The sequence below is a fragment of the Bactrocera oleae genome, chromosome 6 (genome assembly GCF_042242935.1).
Source record: "Bactrocera oleae isolate idBacOlea1 chromosome 6, idBacOlea1, whole genome shotgun sequence".
Lineage (NCBI taxonomy): Eukaryota > Metazoa > Arthropoda > Insecta > Diptera > Tephritidae > Bactrocera > Bactrocera oleae.
In genome coordinates this window covers 53,096,040-53,120,451 of record NC_091540.1, presented here as the reverse complement: position 1 = coordinate 53,120,451, position 24,412 = coordinate 53,096,040, and the positions used below count along the sequence as shown (strand labels likewise).

General features: G+C 34.9%; 2 protein-coding genes across 2 annotated transcripts in view; one reads left to right on the top strand and one right to left on the bottom strand.

Moving 5' to 3' along the window:
* Glut1 (Glucose transporter 1) overlaps positions 1-24,412 on the bottom strand; it is a 258,641-nt gene that overhangs the window by 69,964 nt on the left and 164,265 nt on the right. Inside the window, exon 3 of the mRNA XM_036359051.2 lies at positions 16,032-16,625. The gene's annotated coding sequence lies outside the window, so the exon portion shown is untranslated. The remainder of the gene's footprint in view (positions 1-16,031; positions 16,626-24,412) is intronic.
* Gr66a (Gustatory receptor 66a) lies at positions 18,819-23,122 on the top strand. Its single transcript, XM_014237487.3, has 6 exons — positions 18,819-19,148; positions 19,211-19,789; positions 21,678-21,967; positions 22,038-22,223; positions 22,370-22,459; positions 22,553-23,122. The coding sequence occupies exons 1-6, from the start codon at positions 18,914-18,916 to the stop codon at positions 22,745-22,747; spliced, it is 1,575 nt and encodes a 524-aa protein (XP_014092962.2). The 5' UTR covers positions 18,819-18,913; the 3' UTR covers positions 22,748-23,122.

The following is a 24,412-nucleotide window of genomic DNA, read 5'->3' as shown; positions in this document are numbered from 1 at the left end:
ATACCCAGAAAGAAAGTCAATTTCACCTTATAGTGTAATGGTATTTTATCAATATTTGTGGCGTTGGTCAAGCAATGACCATTTACACTTTTGCTAGTAACAAAATTTTTGTCGTCGGTTTATATATACTATAAAATTAGTAGTATAAGTTAGTAGTACAGATAGGTATATGTATTACAATTGTGAATATTTTAACCAATTAAGCATGTTTTTCAACAGAAGATGTATGCAGAAAGTACTTTTTAATTAGACATAATTCAACAATCTACTTAGTATTTCCCCAGTATTTACTCTATACTCTTTTACCATTTTTTTTTTATTGCATTAGATTCACTTGTAAAATATACATTTCAACGTCGCTTTATTAATATTCCTTTCATTCTCCATATTACGTATATACATATAAACACTTATAAATATCCGCAATTACCCCACCTTGGCGCTTACAAATTAAGACTCACTTAGTATGATATTTAAAAAGTTAATTGAAAACTCTTTGTCTGACAAAATGCAAGCAGTTAAGTACACATGTAACTCACATACACATACATACAGGCAAAGGTAAACATTTTTGCACTTACCCGGAAACAAGCTGATTACTGATTCGTTCGACATACAAAAGAGATTTCAGCGATTTGCATACGATTTGCTGTTGAAAGCTGAAAATAAATGCTAAATCAAGCGTTCATTCGCCTCTAATTTCAATGCGACAGCTGTGGCATTGCGTAACTCAGCGCGCGCTCACACACACACACAGCTGTCGTGGCAGGACTGCAGAGATTTCAAAATAAACACAAGCATACGCACATACTTGCAAACAGCTAAGGCCTTTAACACATTTAAAAGGTAAGAGCCTTCACTATTCAGCACACACACAGCGCACGCCAAGCGCCCCAGCGCTTATGTTCCGCTGCAACGCTATTAAGTGAATTGAATGCAACCTTTGCCGCAGGCGCCAAGGATAAACGAGTCTTGCCTGCCCCAACGCGCTACATACACGCCCACGTCGTAAACGCTTGGCAACTGCGCTTACACCTACTTTCAATTGCTTAACACGCTTGTAATTTTGCTGGCTTACTGACTTTTTTTGCTTTTGCGCTGCCTTTAGAGCCTTTAGTGTGCGCGTTCGCGGCCGCTGCTGCTGCATGAGTTTTTTGTCTATGCGCAGAGCAAATTTGCCAACGAGTCAAGTATAGCCACGTAAGCGCACGAATATTAACATATTTAAGCGCGCGCACATATACTCACTCACCTTGCGCGCACTTAAGGGCAATACACATGAAAAGCGCGCGCGCGGTCCTTAACCTCTGACGGTTGAGGTCGCCACAATTGCAGATATTAGCCGCGTCACAGTTACTTACGGTACGGCAACGCGCGGCAAGGCGTTTGAGTGTCACTCATTCACTAAACTACCGCGCGCCGCATGCGCCCACGTGTGACAAGCCATCGGGACAGCGCCGTCATTTATGGCAGTTGAGGCATCGCCGAGGCTGCTTCTATGTCAATGTTGCTTCATTCAGTTTCCATTTTACTTTTTCCCTGTCACACACTACATTAACATATGCAGGCGCACACACACCAACACCACAGCATCGTTGCATATATCCACATGGCATAGCATACAATCAGGCGCATAGACAACATTTGCTCAGGCATCTCTTAACTGACAGGTTTGTTTGCACTGTTTGTCTGTTTGTATTCATTGCGTTCTTCCGCAAAGCATGATGAATACAATTTCTGCATGCAAAGCGTCAACTTTGTCACAAGCGCAAGGGCGCAAACACCCAAACGCATTCATTGATGCGAGCAGCGTAAGCTTTTAGTGACACAAATGCTTTTGCAAATATGCTTTTCACAAATACACACGCGCATACATACAACATTATTCATAGATAAACACACATGGACGCGCTGACTGAGTTGACTAGCCGCTGGATGCCGCTGCCACGTCGCTGCTGGCTGGTGATCGCTGGTGGTTGCTTGGTGGGCTAGCTGGTTGGCGTCGAAGCCGTAAAGTGGAAAAGTGGCAAATGGAGTTGAGTCATTGCAAGTTGCAAGTTTTCGAGTTGTGTAAAAAGTCACAAAGCAAATATTTGCGCAAATTGTGTTGTTGAGGTTAAGTTGTATCCTCTGTCGTGAGTTCATCCTTTCCCCAGCCAGTCTACCAAGCAGCTAAACAGCTATTTACATACATGTATGAAGCAGCAAGTGTGTGTGTGAGTGTTGCACAGTAGAGCAGAATTATGAGAAATTATAAATAAATCATATTTAAGGCCTTCCGGAAAGTATTTAATTCAAATAAGTTCTTGAATAGAGTTACCATCTATCAAAAAAATTAAAATATTAAAATTTGTGTAAAATTTAAGGAGTTTAAAAACCATATGATTTTTCCCCCGCAAATTTAGGTAGCAGAAGTAATCAGAAAATTTTTGAAAATGGTTTTCGAAAAACCTTAGCCAAGGCTAACATTTCAATACATTATAGAACAGAGTTGCCATTTATTGATAAAAATGAAAATTAACGAACTAAAATGATTTGGAATTTTAGGAAGTTTAAGAAACCCTGTAATCTTTTTAAATACGTTTTAGTATAGTGTGGCCACCTTTCAAAAACTATAAAACTAAATATAATATAAAATTTGAGCCAAACAGGAGGATTTGGAAAAAGGTTTTGTGGGAAAGTCGGATATTTTAATATATTATAGAACAGAGTTGCAATTTTTCAAAAAAATATAGATCAGCATATACGAAATATTAAATGTTTGAGGAAATTTTTCGATTAACTCTTATATGAACATTTTTGATAACAGAGTGAAGTATGAATATATACGTGTTTTTGAATAGAGTTGCCAATTTCGAAAAAGTAAAATATAAACAAGTAAGGAAGGGCTAAGTTCGGATGTAACCGAACATTTTATACTCTCGCAAAGTCAAATGGTATACTCGTTTGAGATTTCTTTGTGGATTGACTGATATTTTCGGTAGAAGGTCAACTATAGGCACTGGGGTCCACATATTTAGTACTTAGGGGTTTGAACAGTTTTGGTTCGATTTAGACAATTTTTGGCCGCAGGGTGGCATACTTTAATTGCATTATTCACGCAAAGTTTTATCCCGATATAGTCATTGTTACCTGATTTGCATAGTGGAAAGTGAAAGAATCAGATGGCATTGAAAATGGTATTACATGGGAAGTAAGCGTGATTGTAGTCCGATTTCGCCCATTTTCGCACTATGACATAGAAACATGAAAAGAACGATATGCACCGAATTTGGTTGAAATCGGTTGAGCAGATCTCAAGATATGGGTTTTCACCTAAAAGTGGGCTGTGCCACGCCCACTGACTAATTTTGAACGCGGTTCCTATAAAGCCAATTTATACCATCTCAGAGATAAGATTTAATGTCTCTGGCGTGTTTAGTGCTTGATTTATCGCGCTTTCAACTATTTTCACACCGTCAATAGAAGTGCTAAAAACATTTGCTTCCAGTGAATTTTGTTATTATAGCATTAGCGGTTTAGGAGATATGCACATTAAACCTATTAGAGGCGGGACCACGCCCACTTTTTAAAAAAAAGTTTTAACTGCAGATGCCCCTCCGTAATGTGATCCTGTGTACCAAATAACAGTCTTGTATCTTATTTCGGAGCTTAGTTATGGCAATTTATTTGTTTTTGACTAATGGCGTTTTGTGGGCGTGGCAGTGGTCCGATTACGCCCATCTGCAATACCAACCGTCTCACGGTACCATGAAACATGTCTACCAAGTTTCATAAAGATATCTCAATTTTTACTCAAGTTAGAGCTTGCACGGACGGACGGACGGACAGACAGTCACCCGGATTTCAACTCGTCTCTTCATCCTGATCATTTATATATATATAACCCTATATCTAACTCGATTAGTTTTAGGTGATACAAACAACCGTTAGGTGAACAAAACTATTATACTCTGTAGCAACAGGTTGCGAGAGTATAAAAAGTTTGTAGGAAATTTGAGGAGTTTATAAACGATTTCGCAGAAGCATTTGGTTAATTTATTAGTTTAACATATTTTAAAACAGAGTTGCCATATATCGAAAAAAGATAGCTTACCTTAAACGAAATTAGTATCAGAAAAGTTTTGTGGATAAACCTTTAATTAAAAAAATTTTTTTACAGCGGTTTATACATATAATAAAGTTAGTCAATTATCCAAAAAAAAATGTATGACTCTTCCTTTGATGTTATTTCGTATTCGAGTACGTAAAACAGGGTTTGGAGTTCAGAAACATATAAACAAGTTCCTTTAACCTAACTTGAGCAGTTTTGGCTTTTACATTTAACATATAAAGGATTAGTACTTCACTGTTGGTTTTAGCTAAATTATGCTCCCACTTTTTTCTGACGTTAGTGGGTATACTGTACATTTTTACAACCTTTCTTTGTCTAATTAAACATTTGTTTGAATATATACACATATTCAATCCATCAGTTCATCATGATTGCTTTGGCGACGAGAAGCTAACGGCATACATTTCAACCAATTGCCGTACAAGCGAAACAAGGCCTCTTCGGCTTTGGTCAAAGAGTGAGCTCAAGAGTTGACAGGAAACATCTTCTGCATTTCCCAAACACACAATACTTGACAAAACTTATCTGGGAATTGTGGATTACTAGTTTTCCGAAGCGCACATGTGTGTAACATACAGAAGTGTGGGAAGCCTTGAGGCAATGTGGGCTCATTTTCAAATATATTGCTTTTAATTTAGACTGTGTGTTGAGAATTTTGTGAAAATAGAATATAAATTAAATGGCTACAAGCATTGGTTTTAAGTTATTGTATTCTATGAATGTGTGTGTTAAGGAAATGTAAATAGTGAAAGAAAAATGAGGCACTCAACCGAACTGGTCTTCAGCTAAGTGCAGTTTGAATGTCAGTGTTTTGTTATGCTTTCTAACAAGTATCCAGATTTTAGGTACCAAACTGGCGATTAAAAATTTTTGTTGAGTAAAAGAGATAAGCTCGGCTTTGGGTAAAATTGAAGAAAGTCTATGACTATGATGTAATGTGTGAGTTTTGTTCTCATTATCATAAAGCAGGTTCGAGTGTTTGATTCATTTGGTTCATGAGAGGGGATCAGTGGTTTCTGAGATGGCTATCAAAATTTTTGTTAGCAGCTCAATTTTATTACCATTATATTATATAGTTTTGGTCATATGGACAAAAAAAAACTCAGTAGTATAAAGTACCTAGTTTACCTAATAAAAATCACTTATTTTCAAGGACTTTCGGCTCAATTTATGAAAGCTACTAGCAGCAAGGTAGGCGATCTATGAATTTACTATAGCACATGCAAAAGAACGTAATCTAGTCGCTGTCTAGCCAGTGCTGTATACTCGGAAGAATATTTCGTTTTAGAAGACAGACCTTATAGATATTTTAGCGTTCGTATACTAATATCTTGTAATCGTTGAGCAATCTGATGATTTTTATAATATATTATAAAAAAATTTCACAGTTTCAATTCTTCTACGGATCTTCAGTTATTCGATCAAATTACTTCACAAAAAGATCTTCACGAGCTAGTCTGTGTACTCATTACCATAACGCAGTGGTCTGACAATTAGAATAGGCCTTGTTGCCGTTACTTTAGCTTTAATGGTTATCAAATCCTCCTCGGCCAGCTTTGAGCTAAAAGTCCGTTTTGAGATGACAACCAAAAAAGTCTCGCTTAATCTTTTTCGGAAATTCTGACACATAGATCAAGGACGATGATACCCAGTAGTAAGGTGTTTCACTATTGTTACATAAATATCTGGTCGTTTTATCTCGCTCCCTCCATCGCACTAGATTTGTTTATGTGCCAGTGAGTACCATATATTTTATATTATTATAAGCTCTTAATTTGTCCATATTTCGCAAATTTTTTTTTTAATTTTGCGAAGAAAAGTTTTTTTTTTTGTATGAAGTACGAACCTGATTTAGTATAGACTTACGAGTAAACCACAATTAAGGGTCAGAAAGGTTTTTCCATGTGTATTTGATTGGCCCGGAATGATTATTAAGACAGCTGCTTCACCAAAAATTCTTAATTCGAGTCTTTATTCTTAGAAATTGGATCGTCTAAAGTAAGCAATCGCCCAGAAGTGGCCAGTTTTGGCCAATCGGAGAGAAATTGTTTGGACTAGAAAGCCAAAAGAAAAACTTGTGTGCACTCAAAATGTCTACTTAATTGCAGGTAATTTCATTTATCTATTCAAAAATAAAAGAAAAGAGAACAAATAACAAATTGAGAAGGCAATTTAGAAAATTGTTGAAGAAAATGCCGACGTAAGAATTCTAAATGAAAATAATTAAAGAATAAAATGAAATTAAAGACATTTCAAAAGAATTTAGATTATTTGTACATGAATTAACAAATAATTGCTGTGAAATTCGACATATAATGGAATGATTTTGTTTGTGCGCCTAAAAGTATGCAATGAAATGTGTAAGTCTTGTTGTATGGCGTTTTATTGCTTTTCTATTTATATGTGAGAGTGTGTATGAAGCAGCTTATGGAAATACGCGTTGATTGATGCCATTGATCCCACTTGATTGGCTCAAACTAAATTGTAGTAAATAGCGGCGAGGGGCTAAATGTTAATTAAAACATAGCTGCATAACAGCATTCAAGTGCATTTGTGTATGAATAATATTCTAGATAACAATAGCTAGAGATTTGCATGCTGATTTGCACAAGGATTTTGGCATTTCACTTTTTTACATAACTGTGTGCAAGCGTGGATGCGTGTAGATATGCGTGTAGATATGCTTGTGGGTATTACATGCGTGTATGGTGATTTATTGTTCTAAGCACGTTATAGAGTGCGTGTGTATGGATGTAGAGGAATGCATTTTTTTGCAAACTAGTATAGAAAATTATAGAAAATATTATTTTTGAAATAAAATTTTATTATTTGTCGAAAAGCTTTATAAATGACCTTTGGATTAGTGAGGTTTTCAAAAAAATTACGTGAAGGAAAGTTAATAATTTTGATGCCTCGTGATCATGAAGCAAATTATTTCCATAAAAATCGATTAAAATCTAACAATCTATACACTTATGCTACTCTACCTACCTATTCATACTATACTCTTCCGTAAAACATAACTCCTACACTAGTTCCCAAAATAATCAGTCTCATTGTGCACCATTTGGCAACTCTACGTTGAGTTAAAAGCCCTGATTGATTTATGCTTTTATTAAAGCTGAATTGTTTCTTCATCCATTCAACCATTCGTTTATTCATTTAAACAGTCGAACGAACAGTCAATCATTTATCGTTTGCTTTTCACTTTATATTGCACAGAAATGCACACATACGCAGCCAAACAAATACGATTGTGAAAGCATATATTGTATTTTAGTTAACATTTGCACTTTTATTTAATCAAGCACATTTGTTATTTTTACATATACACACAAATATGCAGATATATGTAGCCAATGCGCATGTGTGCTGCTTAACACACTACATATGAACAAAGCACACACTTGGTGTCTCAATATTACGTATTGTTTACATGGGAAATTGTCATTGAATTTTTATGAATGATTGTTAAAATAAAATAATTTAAATACACATCATTTATTCTGCATCAAATCGTTTATTTAATATTTTTTTACTTTTTCTAGAAATGCTATAGAAAATTTTGGAGTGACCTAAATACAAGGGTGCGATGAAAGTATGCTTTCATCAATAAATAAAAAGATTAAAAATAGAAAAAAATAATACCGGTTGCACTGAAACTATAATACCCTTCACAAATACAAAAGATTCCTTACAAGATCTTGATTCCGATGGATTGATCGCTCAGTTTGTATGGCAGCTATATGCTATAGTGATTCTTTCTAAATAATTTCTTCAGAGATCGTGCCATTGCTTTGCATAATAATAAATGCCTAATTTTGTGAAGATACCTTGTGAAAAAAAAAAATTTTCCATACAAGCACTTGGTTTTGTTTGGTCAGTTTGTATGACAGCTATATGCTATAGTGGTCTGATATCGGTGTTTCCAAGAAATTATTATCTTCTTAAGAAGAAATAATGTGGGCAATGTGTCTGATCGATATCTCAAAAACTGAGGAACTAGTTCACGTATATATAGACGAATAGACGGACATAGTTAAAACAACTCAGCTATGTAAATATGAATATGCAGCAATCTAGTCTCAAAAAGTTTACTTAAACTAAAAGTTAAAGGGATGTCTATCAAAATACATATTATAGTATAGGATATAAGAAAACATGTCATCTTAAAGTGTCTAAACATGAGTACCTTATACGAGGTTTGATTCGTCTTAAAAAAATGTAGTTACATTTGAAAGTGCTAGAGCAAACCTGGTCTTATAAAAAAAAATATATTTCTTATTCTCTGTGCACTTGATTTGCTTTAAAAAAGGGCATGATCATAAAAAACGCCTTTGAGTTATATGCGCTTGCTTAAAACACAAAAGTTTCTATAAATATATCTTGCCGTTCTCTTGTTGGTCGAGTTTATGTAGATTCTGTAACATTTTTGTTTGATTTTTTATGTGAATATTATTTGTAGAATGTTTTATGACACTTTTTGCTATATCCTCACTATAGAGAGCACAAAGCCTTGTGACTTCTCTTCAATTCTTTGCGTATATTTGAGAGCTTTCCGTACTTTTCTGGACAAAAAAATTTTAATACATAATATAAGCAAGTAAAAATTATAGTCGTCTCCTTCTTATGCGCTCTTATTCACCAATTAAATTAAACTTCATTTGATCAGAAAGTGAAAAATCAAATGTTTTGCTCAGAAGCTTAAAAGTTTGCATTAGCTGAGATCACTGGAAGACACTGATGAATACTCGTATCTATATCTTAAGCTTACTTTAGGAAATCTTAGGTTTATTAAGTAGAATATACTACAAATAAAAATATCGCACATAATTTACGAAATCACAATTAACACCTACGATGTGGCAACTTTTGTTACAACGACGCACAAGTTGCGTCGTGTAATGAACACATGTGCGACTTTTAGCCTCGAAGCACTCAATAGATTCCGAATGTCGATAAATAGCTGAAGGAGCAGCGAGTGTTTGTGCCAATAGCCAAAGAGAAAAACACAGCAGCTTACAAGCTCTAGCTGCCATAAGCTTAAGAAGCTTATGCTACACCACAACAACAACACGAACATATGGTGAACACAATGTGAACTTTGTGGGCTCGAACATGGTCACAAAGTAAATTTCGCCATTGTTGCCCGAATGCCAAACATGTCGCACGCTGTATTTGCATACACTCCACACACACACACTTACTAATACACGTGCGCAAATGTAAGAACATCTTGTTGTTGTTTACTAAGAAACATATTTGCTAATACATAATAGCGGGTTGTTGAAATATTCGTGTAATGTAAATAAATGAATTGGGTTTTCAATAACAAGCACAGCACAACAACTGACAAATACCCTGCTGTTCAGTCGCCTACATGTATGCTACATGCTGTCGTAGTAAGTGTTTTACCAACACTAGGAGATGTTTGCATATACGAAACAGTGAAATTTCCCGATTACGTTTAAGGATGTTCTCAACAAATTTGTCAATAGTTCACAATGCAACTTAAAATGTTTTCTGTGGCACACACACATACACTTACGCCGAAGTGTACTTATATATGTCTTTATTGCATGCTCATAAATAGAGCGAGTAACGGTGGAAGACAAGCCATCGCAGTGTACATGTTTTTAAGATATATACATATATATATATTATATATATATAAATATATATATTTGCGCGTCACTATTGAGCTTCTACACAACGCTTGACAAACGACAATCAGCACTTGGCCGCATAAATGTGCCCCTAAATATATATCCCACTTGAAATATAAAGTTATATCTGCATGTGATAAATTTCTATGCTGTTGTCAACGTCAACAAAATCATTGTCTGCGCTGACGCATGCTAACCCACAAGCTAAAAGCTGTTTTCTTTGCAATTGCCACTGCGGCACAGTAGGGAATTATTCGAAAAAATAAAGTTTCATAAGCATAATAATTTTGTATTTGAATGATGAAGTCTTATAAAATATTATTTATATAGCAATGGATTACTAAATTGAGAATTTTTATAAATAGTACATATAGCAGTAGTCAAAAGACACATTTAACTGCAATATTTGTAACACCGAACAAGGTAGTTTTTGTTTAAAATTATTTCTACTTATTAAAAAAGCAGAGAAATTATGTCAAAGTCGAAAAAATAATATAAACAGTATATATTCGTAAATTCTGATTTTCATATTTTTATACACAAAAGTTTCGATAGATTGGTCTTTCTGCAGTCTCAATGGTCAGTCTCAAAAAAAATGTATCTGGCCCAGAACGATCCACTCGGCAGCATTCTAAAAAATATCTGAAGAATGATTTATGTACTTACCGACATCAAAAACATAAATTGGTATTTCTTCACTTTCCAGTTGTAGAAAAATCAGACTGTCATATTTTTCCGATATATAAAACTACTAATGTAACTACTATTAGTAACTTTAATTTAATGCCGCAGAACCAATGGAAATTTCAAAAATTGGTATAAAGCATAACTTTAGGATGACGGCTCCCAGCTGTGCAAAAATCAAATTCTGCCGATTTTTTTCAATACACACGGTTGCGCCGAAGCTATAATACCCTTCACAGATACAAAGGTTTCTTACAATAACTTGATTCCGATCTAATTTCCTGAAGATACCTCGTCAAATAGTAAATACTTCGATTGTTCAGTTAATATGGCAGCTATGTGCTATAGTCATCCGATCTACACAATTTCTTCGGAGTTTGCACTATGACCTTAAATAATAATACATGCCAAATTTCGTCCTTGTTCTCGTACCTCGTCAAATAAAAAAGTTTTCTATGCAAGCACATAACTCCGATCGTTTCGTTAATATGACAGCTATACGCTATAGTCATCCCATCGAAACAATTTCCCCGGAAATTACATTGTTGCCTTAGGAAACAACTCATGCCCAATTTCGTGAAGATATTACGTCTAATAAAAAATTTTTCCATACAAGCACTTAATTCCGATTGCTCAGTTTGTGTGACAGCTGTATTCTATAGTGGTCCGATATCGGTCGTTCCGACAAATGAGCAGCCTCTTAGTAAGAAAAGAAGAGGACACAATTTTAGATCGATAGCTTAAAAACTGAGTGATTAATTCGCGTATATACAAACGGACGGACGGATGAACAGATAGACGGACATGGCTTAAACAACTCAGCTCATCATGCTGACCATTTATGTATATATTTTATAGGGTCTCCGATGTTTTCTTCTATGTGTTACAAACTTCGTGGCAAACTTAATATTTTCTGTTCAGGGTATAAAAATGTAGCATACCTTTAGGATGCAAGAAATCAAATGATTATCTCTATCGAACTAGCTGAAACTTCTGAAGAAGGAATGTTGAAAATATGTTGTATTTTCATTTCGAAATATTACGTAAAAATTCTATAGCTGCTTATTACAAGGTTATTCTTTCGAGGTTAGATTTATTACTATATTTCAGGTTGTTAAATATGATTTTATAATTATAAATGATATATGTATATTGTAATGCAAATAATAATTATAAAATACCGTAAACAACTACCGAAAGGTTTCAAAACTATCTGTTCATTGACGCATTTTTAGCTTAGCTTTTGAGGTTAGGTTTGTTTGAAATGCAACTAGCAATATAGATCGCTTATTATATTATAGGTATATATTTTGAGAAAGTTTTCTATCGTATAATTACAAACATGTAAAGAAAATTTCAGAGCTCTTATTGAGGTTATAAACAAAACTTCAGAGCTAGTTAGTACAAAAAATGTTGTTTATTATTTTTATTGGTTTTAGAGCTTTTATTTCGGAGAGTTTGACGTTTAAAGAAATCTATCGGGCTTATGTTCTGGATTTTAGTGGATATTGGAAAAAAATCGGATTTTGAATGAATTTGTCATCAACTACAAGTATTTTTGAGTATGTCTTAAAATTTTGTTTGAGGTTAGGTTGGTAATTAGTATGTGGAGAAGCCTTAATATTAATAAAAACAAGTAAACACATTTTTGGAAATCTATATTCGTCCGCTGTAAAACTTCTTGGTGGGAATTTGAGGGTAAGTTTGTAAGGGAAGTTCTTCCATACCAACGCAGTAAAAGCTTTTCTTGTATTTTTATACCTTGAACAGGATATATTTAATTTGTTACGAAGTTTGAACAACCAGAACGAAACGTCGGAGACTCTATAAAGTAGGATTATACATGATCAGCGCAACGAGCTGAGTCGATTTAGTCGGTGAGTCTCATCGTCTGTATAAACGGAACTTAGTCTGTCGGTTGTTCAGATATTGATGTAAAATTTTGCACATATCCATTTTTCGCCAAGAAGCTGCCTTTGTTGGAATTGCTGATATCGGACTACTATAGCACATAGCTGCCATACAAATGGCGCAATCAAAACGAAGTTCTTGTATTGAAACTCCTTTATTTATGAAGAGTATTCTAGCTTCGATGCCATCGAAGTTAATGTTTTTGCCTGTTTATTTAGCAAAATAAAGATTTCAAAGAAACATTGAAGACCTCTGCTAAATATCTACATTTCTACATTTGTTGAACTAAAGCTGTCATTAACTAGTATGTAAGTTCGCCTCAGCATTCATGTGCTTGATCTGTGTAAGGTATGTGCATCATCGTTCAGTTCTAGTGTTTACCAATACCAATATCACTGCTTCCGCAACACTCGTTGTTGCATGTTACATGTTTTTGTAAATATTGCTTAACCTGTTCTTGCTCTTATTTGTTGGTGTGTTATTTTGTATTTTCGATTGCTTTTAACAATGTTTTTTTGAATTGTTGCTGCTGCTTGCCACCACGCCGCATGTTGCTGTTGCACAGCCCTTGTGGCATGCGTCTGCTTGGTAAGCATTGAAAATGTTTTTGTCACTGTTGTTGTGCAATCAGCAAGATTTGCCGCATGTTACCCCTCTTTTATCAACAATCCTGTCCCCATTGTGTTACTTGGTTCTATTGATTGTTATGATATGCAATGATAATACTCCGAGCGGCACGTACATTTGAATTTTGTTTACGCTTTTCGGGTTTTTCTTGTTGTTGTTATTGTCTTTTATGTTGGGATACAGAACACTTGTACATGTGACCTCAAAACAATAAAAACACAAATGCATCCACATGTTGAATTTGTACACAATCGGAATTGGCATCCAGGAGGAGTAATGATGTCGTCCGATAATATTTTAGCACTTTGCATGTGTAAGTCAAGTGATTCTTGAGGGAGTTACTAATACCTTGATCAACACATGCTCTATAGACTCTAGCTTTTTAGTGTTTCAAGTCTGAAACACATCGGATTTCACACCCTAATCCATTCAGTAACAAGTGTGGATAAAAATATAACATTCATGTAAATTTAAAATGGTTTCAAGAAGTTTGATTTCGATACCCGAGATCTTACTAGAAGAGTTCTCTTTTTCTTTAGAAAGGATTTGTCCTTAGCGGCTTAAGCGTGATTCCCATCTCGGAGATAAGCCTTGGAGTACAACCAAATTATACATTGTTCACCGTTTGATCAAAAGTGAGGACGCAAATTTGAATAAAAAGTTTTATCTAGAAATGCCTGTCGCCCTGCATACTCTCTTTGAATTCTACAGCGTTAAATTTATTGGTATAAAATTATTTACGATATATTCATTAGTAAGTGTTTAACATTTTATATAAAATTATATAATTATTCCACTTTCTAAGTTTTATAATATAAAAACTCTTAAATTTTTCCGTCAAACGGTTTATAATTATTCTCGTCGGAACCCCGGAAAAGTATATTTATATTTATATATTATATAGAAATGATCAGCATGACGAGCTGAGTCGATTTAGCAATGTCCATCTGCCTCTTTAAAAATATACGTGGACTCAGTTTTCGAGATATCGGTCTAAAAATTTGCACACGTCCTTTTCTCTCCAAGAAGCTGCTCATTTGTCAGAAGCTCTAATATTGGACCACTATAGCATATAGCTGCTATACAAACTGACCGATAAAAATTAAGTTCTTGTATGGAGAACTTTCTTATTTGGCAAGATATATTCACGAAATTTTACCTTTTCAAAGGCAAACATTCAATCTCCGAACCTACGATATTAATATGTACCGAATTTTGGCGTTTAGAGTTTGAATAGAATTTCGGAAATATTGCCTATTTTTTCGAACATACAACAACATATCGGTGTTGTCACCAACACACGTCATAAAAAGTTGTAGTTGGCAAAATAATAAGCCTTTTTGGTGGTATTTTTATACCGAAAAAACAATAATTTCAAAATTTCCACCATCTTGGTAAAACCTTTTTCTATATTAATTATCATTGACATTGGTAATCTAGTCAACGTTTTCAGTTTTAAACGATAAGAATACTTGTAGTGAATTTCAAAAATATTTGCTTACTTTGAGAGGTAGTTTGACAGTTGATACATCCATGGAATATAACTTTTAAGAGCGACAAATTTAAAAAAATCGACTTTTTTATATTTGGATATATAGCGAATAATATACCCCTCCACAATTTATCTCACATGCGTTTTTCACATAAATAACTTTTAAATTTTTTTGAGTGATTACAAATCATTACTATCAAATATTTTTAGCATGTTTTGTATATAGCTCTCCAAATCTAGTAATCTACTTGTTTTTTGGATCTGATCAAAAATGGAGGTTTGACATTTCAAAAACTATTAAAATATTAGGTAAAATAAATTTTTTTTTAAACAACGCCATGTCGTCAATTTCCGACCCATTCCCATAATATTTTTTTTTTAGGTTTTATTCAAAGTTTTTTAGCATTGTAGAAAATCGCATGTAACTCGAAAAATATTTGTATTTTTTTTGAAACTTTTGCAGTATTTTCCCCTTATATTCGCTGTCATGTCATTTTATGAGTTAAAATTTCAACTACATTTTCGAAGTTAGGTTCGCTTGAAATGTACCACGAAAAACACTCATTGGTAATATAATTAAGAATATACAAAAAGAAAATATTCAAAGTCAAATTTTTGTCTACAAATATTTGTAAAAGTGTTTGTAATTATTATTATTATTATTTTTATTTTAAGATTAGATTAGCATAGCAATTATGCCTTTAAAAAAAGCAGTCTGCTACATGTTGGTGTATATAATATATTTATTACAAAATTATAAACACTCTTTTATATACGAAATATCAAAGTTAATCTATATAATAGCTGTGTTCGATTCGACACATCTCTGGTCTCTATCTCTGCACTTTGCTCTCTTGTCGAAAATACATATTAAAGCAGCAACAAAGTTAACGAGTTGAATTCGCCAAGAGAGTGTATGCGTATGCCTCTGCATTTAGACCAGTTTTACCATTGTGAATGGCTCAAACTATATATATAATATTAAAGACTTAAGTCTTGACCAAAAAAAAAAAAAACTAAATTGAAAAAAAATTAATCGCCACTAAAGGGTTACGAAAACGTTTTTGGCGCAGTAAGCATGAATTTTTCTATGCAAGAGAGGAAGCGCAACCTAATTGCGAATGCTCATAAGTTTCGTTACTGCACGGTTGCCATTTTTTTTTCAAATAAATTGTATTGTTTGTTCGATTTGCTACTCTTTAATGCTTGGCGCACAGAATACAGGTAATAGCAAAATAGTTTAATTTTTATTTTTAGATGACTTTTGACGTTATATTAAGTCTACATTGAGGTTAGATGTTTGGATATTGACACCTTAAGCCAACATCTTCTCATACACATTTTATTAAATTTAATTTCATAAATTGTAATAAAAAACTAAATTAAATTTAATAAACTTTATTAAATCAAACACTCAAAATAAATATTTATATACCACTGAAATAATAATTAAAGAATTATTTCGCACTTAATATTAAATCATGCATATACAGTATACATTCATAAAAAATATAATATAAATAAAATTACCACATACCTCACAATTTACGCAGGCCATGTCGTTGCAATCAAACTAAAAAAATAAATGTGTCACTCCGCCTACCAGCCGTCACGGTCACCAGATCCTACCCGCTCGTGTCTGTATTTGCCTGTGTCACGTGCTCGCGAACTAAGCGCTATATGACGAAGAATAACGCACGCAGAGACGCCAACACCGTCCACTCCGCGTGCAAGCGCTACGCTGCTGTCTGACTGTGATTCGATTGTCGAACAACAACCAGCGGCACACCAAACGCCCTCCAATTGCTCTCAGCTGTCTCGTCTGCTGTCTGATATCCTGTGGCTGCTACTCGAGTTTCACACACTAATGACTACTACGTGTTGCGTCGACGCGATTGGCAGTAACGCGCACAGTCGCTCACTTAGAGTAGCGAGTTGTGTTGTGAAGATTTTTCTATTTTAACTAATTTTGACGTTTTGACTTTAAGGTTACTCGGCTCTAATGTGATATTACCAGCTTTGCTAGAAAAAATGCATTATTGACGCTGAAATGACGTATGGATTCACTGCTCGCTTATTTGGAGTGTTCTTTTCACCACGTTACGATGCTCTCAATTACAGCGCTGCTGATCTGAAAATATGAAAGGAAAATATTGATGTTGAGGACATAATAGAACCCAGTAGAATTATATATTATTTATTAATCAAGATCTCTTGTTCTCTGCAACACAACCGCTTGCACTCACTGTTCTCTGCAACATTTCAAGTAATTACTACATTAATTAACAGAGTACAGATAGGCGCATCCAAACAGACTGCCATACAAAAACTTAAACATTATATTGTATATTTTGGCCCACATATACCCTAGACCATATTCGAGGGTATTCACCAAGGTTGCTGGCGCTCACAAAGGACTTGCAGCAGCGTTGCATGCAATCAGCAATATTGTAATTAATATCAAGCATCGCGCGTTGAAAGTGAGTTGCATTATTATTATTAATTTGGCGTGGCACTCGTAGAAGTTCGTCGTTTGCATTGAATTCATCGAAATGCATTGAATTAAATTATTTCATTGACAGAGTGAAAATTGCAAACAAAAAGCCAAAGCAGCGAAACTCTGAGAAGGAGCATGTGCGCGCACTCTCGAAGCTTTTGAAGCCGCTTAACTGTTAATGAAAAAAGTTTGAAGTGTAGCGAAGAGTTTCAATGTGAAGAGTGTGCGCAATGAATAAATACATCAATGCTGTGATGTATCTGCGTTGGGTGAAGAAATGCACCAAAATATATTACGTATACGACATGGCACACTGCAATTCAATTTCTTTATATATCATATATAAAATGTATTGAAATAAATGAAATATAATAATGTGATGCGGCTAGAATGTTAATAAAAGAAATAAAGTTACTAGAAAGAATATGTAAGTAAAGTAAGGCTATACTCAGCTAGCTGGCTTTTTGTCATATATTAAGTTGGTGAAATTATGGCAAATCGGAACGGACCTGGATTTTTATTCCACCGACGATTGTAATATCGTCAAAACGCTTTAATGTAATTTGACGATACATTATGGCCCCACAGCAACATACTTTAGTGTTAGTACCTAAACCTTTTATTTATTTACGATCTTGGTGAGACTAATTCATTAATACAGTTTTATAATTTCGAAAAAATAGTTTCAAACTTTCTTATGAAGATGTCGAAGCCTAATTTCTTTTACATACGAACTGGATTTGGTTAACCTTCATATTTTCAGAGTTTGAAGTCTTGGTCTTCTTTGTAAGATTAAATTATTATTTCTTGCGTGAAGGTAATGCTGAAAATATCAAGAAAGCTGGTAAAACCAGTTTTGGTAAAAATTACTCTCTGCTGTGTTGATGTTAAATAGATGTTGGTTTTTCTCTGAATTAAGAGTTAAGGATTAGGTCGCCGATATAAAAGCCTTTGACCGAATAAAATGCGGATCAATTTCGGTGTCGTAGAACCGGCTGTTATGCGAACACAAATAATAAATTTATAAATAGCTACTTTATTTCCATTGCTGACATTTTTTGACCTCAATACTTTAACCCTATTTCACGACTGGGCATATAAAAGTAAAATAAGTAAGTTTCATATGTCATGCGCGCCCCTTCTCTTGTTTTGCAAACCGGAAGATAGGGAATATTAATTATTAATTTGTGCACCTTATTTTGCTCGGCATGCAATTATTTTAATCAGCTGCCATGAGAAAAAATGCAATAATAAATAAAATCTGACTACAAAAAAAAAATTAAAATGGGCTCTAAACACATCCATGCGGCCACAGATGCTCTTCTTTATTTCCTCCATTGACACTTTATTAAATAGATGACTTTTGAAAACAACAAAAAAAAACATTTTCAATTTATTTTTATTGCGCAGTAATTAAATGCTCATCAAAAAATCTGCACTTTTTATACCGATCGATTTGTAATTAATATTAATTAACTGCTACTCTTAACACAATTAAATATGCGGCAATGCATTATGCGCTCCATTATTTAATTTATGTACATACAGTCGTATTGTCACGGCCATTCGTCATAATTTCCGTTGATAATCGCAATTATTTATAGATCGGCAGTAGATGTTTTGTTATTTCCCAAAACATTAACGCCGCTCGACTGGCCACCTGAGTGACGGCCTCTCCGCCGACCGAGCGGCTGTCTGTTATCCTTAATCTCCTGTGTGCATATTAAATGCATTTAATAATGCTAAGTGCCTGCCAGCGCATGGCGGCACCAAGCAACCTGCTCAACAGGGCTGTGGCTAGTGCTTGCTACACTGTTAGACGTAACGCATTCGCAATTTGTACTTCGACGTGTTGACTGATTTTAGCGCGCTCAAAAAAAGTTTCAGAAATACATAAGTTAAATAGGGAACAAGAGGGGAGAATGGCACATCAGACAGTGCAACCGATACTGGTGCATTTCGGCACCCTATTTACATTCTGCAAGCTGCTCGGCCTTTATCCGTATGACCTGCAGGCATTCAGAAGCGTACACGTGCTGCAAAGTAGCAAAATTGGCACTGTGATTGTTATTGCCACTATGTTTGCTGTTGTTGTTTTTTACAATTCGCTCATTTACTTTTTCTCGGGGGAGGATCACAATTTGAAAAATTCACAAAGTGAGTAATACGCTTATATACTGAATGTACAATTAGCTAAAGCATAACGCACCACTCCTTAGGCACGCTGACTTTCGTTATTGGCATATTTCTCACGTACATCGGTCTCGGCATGATGATTACCGATCAGTTGTCGGCTTTACGTAATCAGTCGAAAATTGGCGAGCTTTACGAACGCATTCGCACCGTTGACGAACAGCTAATGAAGCAGAATGTGTTCGTAGACATCTCTAAGACAGCTAAAAGTATACTCTTAATGGTCGTACTCACGGTTGTCTGTGAGCTAATCATTTTGATATCCACCTATATAACGTTGGTTAATTATACTGACTGGAAGTCGATTCTGTGGCTGTTTTCTTGTTTTCCAACACTTTACAATTCGTTGGACAAAATTTGGTTTGCAAACACTTTGAGCGCTTTGAAGCATCGCTTTTTTGTGATTAATACTGCTCTCGAAGACATGGTTGAGTCGCATGAGAAGCTTAAGCGTTGGACCGAAAACGGTGGTGACGGCCAGGTTTTTAGAAGACCATCTATTGCGAATGTCTCAATCGATCCGGCACTGGAATACTTGTATAAAGAGCTTACCCATATGGAGGCGGTTAAGGCGTACAATATGGCGAGGAATAAAATTTCACCAAGTAAGTACTAAGTTGATGTATTATTTGTAGCTTATTGAAATGGTGGCTAGTAAAAGTTTTTGTTTAAATACTCATCTATTAATGACTTAGGCTTGGGTGGTAAGAGTCTTGCCAAATTTAGTTGAAAATGCTTACAGTTTAACAAAGTGAGAGTGTAAGAAATATTTTTACCTCTCCTGCTTGACATAATTAATCGACTAATTGTTCAATTCAGAAAATCTAATCCGTTTAATTAACAATTGTTCTGAAATAACTATTAAATAGCACTATAAACAAATTTTCTATAATTGCTAATGTCCAAAAATAATTAACTAATTACGCAATTAGTAATCAATTTACAATCAATTAAGGTAAATAATCCATGCAACAATAAAAATTGCTTATTCAATAAGAAATATTAAGAATAAGAAAAGAAATTATGGAATCACAAAACGGAATATACATGGAGGATTCAAGAATAACAATAAGAACACTAATGTCTTGAACTAAATTAAATAAAGTATGTTTGAACAAGTCATTAATTACCTCCGCTAACTGACTCATTTTGATATTGTATACGGTTATGCAATAACGGACAATGTGGTATTGAAAGATATAGTAGGGCTGGTTATTAAAAATCTACAGACCGTTTAGTAAAAGATAATGGGTAACCCTAACTTTACCACAGCGGCATCTACTGACAATTAATTATTTTCTATAATGGACACTAAATTGAAAACGAATGTTGACTGTTTATATCTGAGGTCATATGGAACAATATGATCTATGAGTCTGAAATTAGAGTCAAAATATACTATTTGCAATAAAATTTGGCGTATAAAAATTTGTTTTATTCGCATTAGTTCCTCAAACAAAAACAGACCTAACAGCGCTGTATACTGTTAAATGGTTCCACTTAAACTGTGCGCAGCTGAAGCTAAATCAATAAATAGCCTGATTTTGCTGACTGTGACATTTTTTCGGAAAATGCGCCATGAAGTCATTGCAAGTTCAAAAAAGTGACATTAGCAAAGGCCATAAAATGAGAGGGTTCGCATATTTTATACTAATTTTTCAATATTGTACATTCGCCCAACCATTTTTTCACGTTGTTATGTATACATTCGCTATTTATTTCAATGTATGTCTTATAATACCTAAAGCTTTCACATTTCGGAGCTTTCATATTGTGAAGCTAATACATTCTGCAGCTTTTACATTTCTAAGCTTTCATATTCTGGAGCTTTTACATTCCGAAGCGTTCATATTCTAAAGCATTCATATTCTTCACAATCAGGAGCTTTTATATTCCAAAGCTTTCACATTCTGAATCTTTCACATTCTTAATCTTTTAAATTCCGAAACCTAACCAATTTGCTCAAAGGTATTTACTATTTCTATTAGAAAATATGTTCACGAAAGGTAGATCAACTATTTTAAGAAAACAGATTGTATGGAGCCAGGAGACATTTTTTATGATAGCAGTTTCATTTTAACCCCTTACATTAAAACCAAATTCAAAGTGTTCTGCAAATCTATTGTTCATAGATATATATTGTATTTCTGCCAAATAAATATTTCAAAATTGATTTTCGACCAACGGAAACGTTGTGTTGTCAGTAAAAAATGTTACAGAGAGGGAAAGAAAGCTTTATCGCTTAGAGTAAATCCCCCTCTTGAGGTTTGTTATTGTTTTTGAGCTAGATGAAATACGTTTGCAAATATTTTTGGGTGATATTAGCTAGTTCGGATCCATTTTGTTTATTTAGGCTCGACTGGTTTATTGGGTCTTTACTAACGGCAATACAATCCCATATACTATTTTCTTCTTGTCATCAATGAAAATCAAAACACTTCTAAAAACCATTATAATTATTCTAAATGTTGAATTATTATTTTTCTATCGTAGTCGCACACTCCCTAAACTCATTCGGCGATGCTCTGGAGACACCAAAGAAGCTGCAAAAATTCATCAGCCAACCGCCCACATTTAATATGGTCTACGAAAGCGAACTGAATAAGGATATCGAAAAGGTGGAAGAGAAACTAAATAATTTGTGTCAATTACATGATGAAATCTGCGAAATTGGCAAATTGGTGAATGAGCTCTGGAGTTATCCGATATTGGTACTAATGGCCTACGGATTTCTCATTTTTACGGCACAATTGTATTTCTTGTATTGCGCCACACAAAATCAGGTAAGAAGTGGGTGGGCCTAAGAAAAGATGCGATTCTTTCTACACTTTCTTAACACTGCTTTACTTTCAGCCCATTCCGTCGCTGTTTCGCTCCGCGAAGAGCGCCACAATAACGACAATTTTTCTCAGCTACACCGCCGGCAAATGCATCTATTTGATTTACCTTAGCTGGAAGACGTCGCTCGAGTCTAAACGCACCGGCATTTGCCTGCACAAGTGCGGCGTCGTGGCCGACAATAATTTGCTCTATGAAATTGTAAGTGCTCATCTATTGTTGTGTGGCAGGCTGTTGGTTGTTGCACATTTTAGTGCCCACCAGCTTTCGCATATTTACAGCTAGACATTTATAATGCAAATTCTCAATTGTATCATTCCTGGTTTGTGTGCGACTGTGCGAAATAGGTCAACCACTTATCACTCAAATTACTAAATCACTCAGTTGATTTCTCTGCTTGCGGCTTTTTCACTCTGGACATGGAGACGCTCTATGGCGTAAGTGGCCGTGCTCAATAACCATTGTATATGCATAATTGAAAACTATAATTTATTGTTGTTGTTGTTATTGTTGTTGTTGTACCCACACAGGTGAGTGGCGGCATTACGAGTTATCTCATAATTTTGATACAATTCAATTTGGCGGCACAGCAGGCCAAGGATGCTTCAAACGCTGCAGAGCCAAATTACAATACGGTGCTCACCACAGAAGGTGGCAACACCACAGCGTTGATGGACTTCTTTACCACCACATTTATGCCGAACGCACAAACCGACCTCTATTAGTGCGGTGCTGAGCTTCTGCGTATGTCTGTTTGTGTGTGTGTTTGTTGGCAAAATCTTTACAGGATTACGATTCATTTGAGATTTAAATTGCTATAAATTTTGCACATTTAATTCACTATTAATCAAACACTTTGAAATTCAATGCGTCAATATATCAATTTTACTGTGTCTTTGTATATTATAGCGAGTGTATCTCGCTCTTATACATACTCGCATATATATGCCATATCAGATTTATTACTTCACATAAATACAGTTGAGTGTATAAACTTTTATTAATGTGTCGTCCATTTAAACGTTTAAGAGCGCATTAAGTGAGCGGATACTTTGCTACAAGGTGGCAGGTATGTCAAAATGTATTTTAATAAATGTTTAACTCATACGGACATTTTTATTATCAATCTGAAGTTCCATTAATGTTGATTAACAGGAGAGTAAAAAAATTTTTCTATGAAATTATTTAACACCTTTTCAAGAATATTAGATTAAGTTCTATGGATGTTGCCTGCGATGGGTAACACATTTGAACTATTATTGACATTTGTGAAGCCAGTAAAATCCTTTAATTGGATGATATGTATAGACAAAGCACCCTTATCCCATCACAAATGAGATTACCCATATTATTTCTATTCCCCTTAGTTTGATCTGACGAAGGCGAGACATTCGAGTAGGAAACGTTGAGGTTGAGCGCATAGCTAATACTACTCTGAACGAGGCTGCGCTCTGGAGCAGACAATTCCCGACAATATGCTCCTCAAACAATCCTTCCCGCAAGCCTTGATACATTCGTAATTAAGCAGGGATGATACCTCTGCTCCAGCGAATTCTTCATTTCACATACCTTCCTCGAAGGTACGCGAGCAAAGAAAAGACCGTCAGAGCTAGGGAAATAGAAACGAAGCACCTACGCTGACTTGTGATAGGTTGCTTTAGCGATAGCTGATATCCAACTACAGGAGTGGTGACTTTACAAAGGACCGTACATAGTCGCTTAAGTGTGATCCCTTGCCAGCTTGAGGAATCAGACACCTAACCTACCTTAACCTTACCTAACCCCTTAATTTACCTAAATTTGTAAATGGATGAAGGTAAGATATTCTAGGTGTTTCAGCCACGATACCGTAAATTCGGAACATTCAAAATGAAAGTGCTGGGAGAATCCTATTTCATTTTCTTCCAAACAAATTCTACAATTTGACTCCGGTATGATTTATATACTAACCGCTTGGACGTCGTTTGGACAATGACCACTCAAAACCGCTGCAAGCCCACAAAAAGCCATCTGTTCAGGGTATAATGATCGAATCGTAAGCGTGATAAAGTCTATTCAGTACATTCATACTCCTGTGGCTTCTTAAGTGGGTAAGGTTAGTGTTTCAAATAGAATGAATGAGACTATCGTTGCATCCACCAAACGCTGTTATTCCAATGCACTTAAACTGATGCAACTTTGCAACCGATTATACTTCAAATTAGAAATTTGGCGCAGAAAATATGAGAGTCGTGAATGAATGAATATCAATAATGACGATTTTAAAAAATTTCAGAATTTGTGATTTTCATACTGCTCCATAACCACAGTACGAAAACCAGGAAGGTTGGACGCTGAAATTGCTTACGTCCCATATTGCTTTTAATAACATTACCCAAAAATATATCATA

Coding starts and splice junctions, on each gene's coding strand:
- Gr66a (XM_014237487.3), top strand. CDS start 18,914: ATGGCACATCAGACAGTGCAACCGATACTGGTGCATTTCGGCACCCTA. Junction 19,149..19,210: donor CAATTTGAAAAATTCACAAA/GTGAGTAATACG, acceptor ACCACTCCTTAG/GCACGCTGACTTTCGTTATT. Junction 21,968..22,037: donor ATTGCGCCACACAAAATCAG/GTAAGAAGTGGG, acceptor CTTTACTTTCAG/CCCATTCCGTCGCTGTTTCG.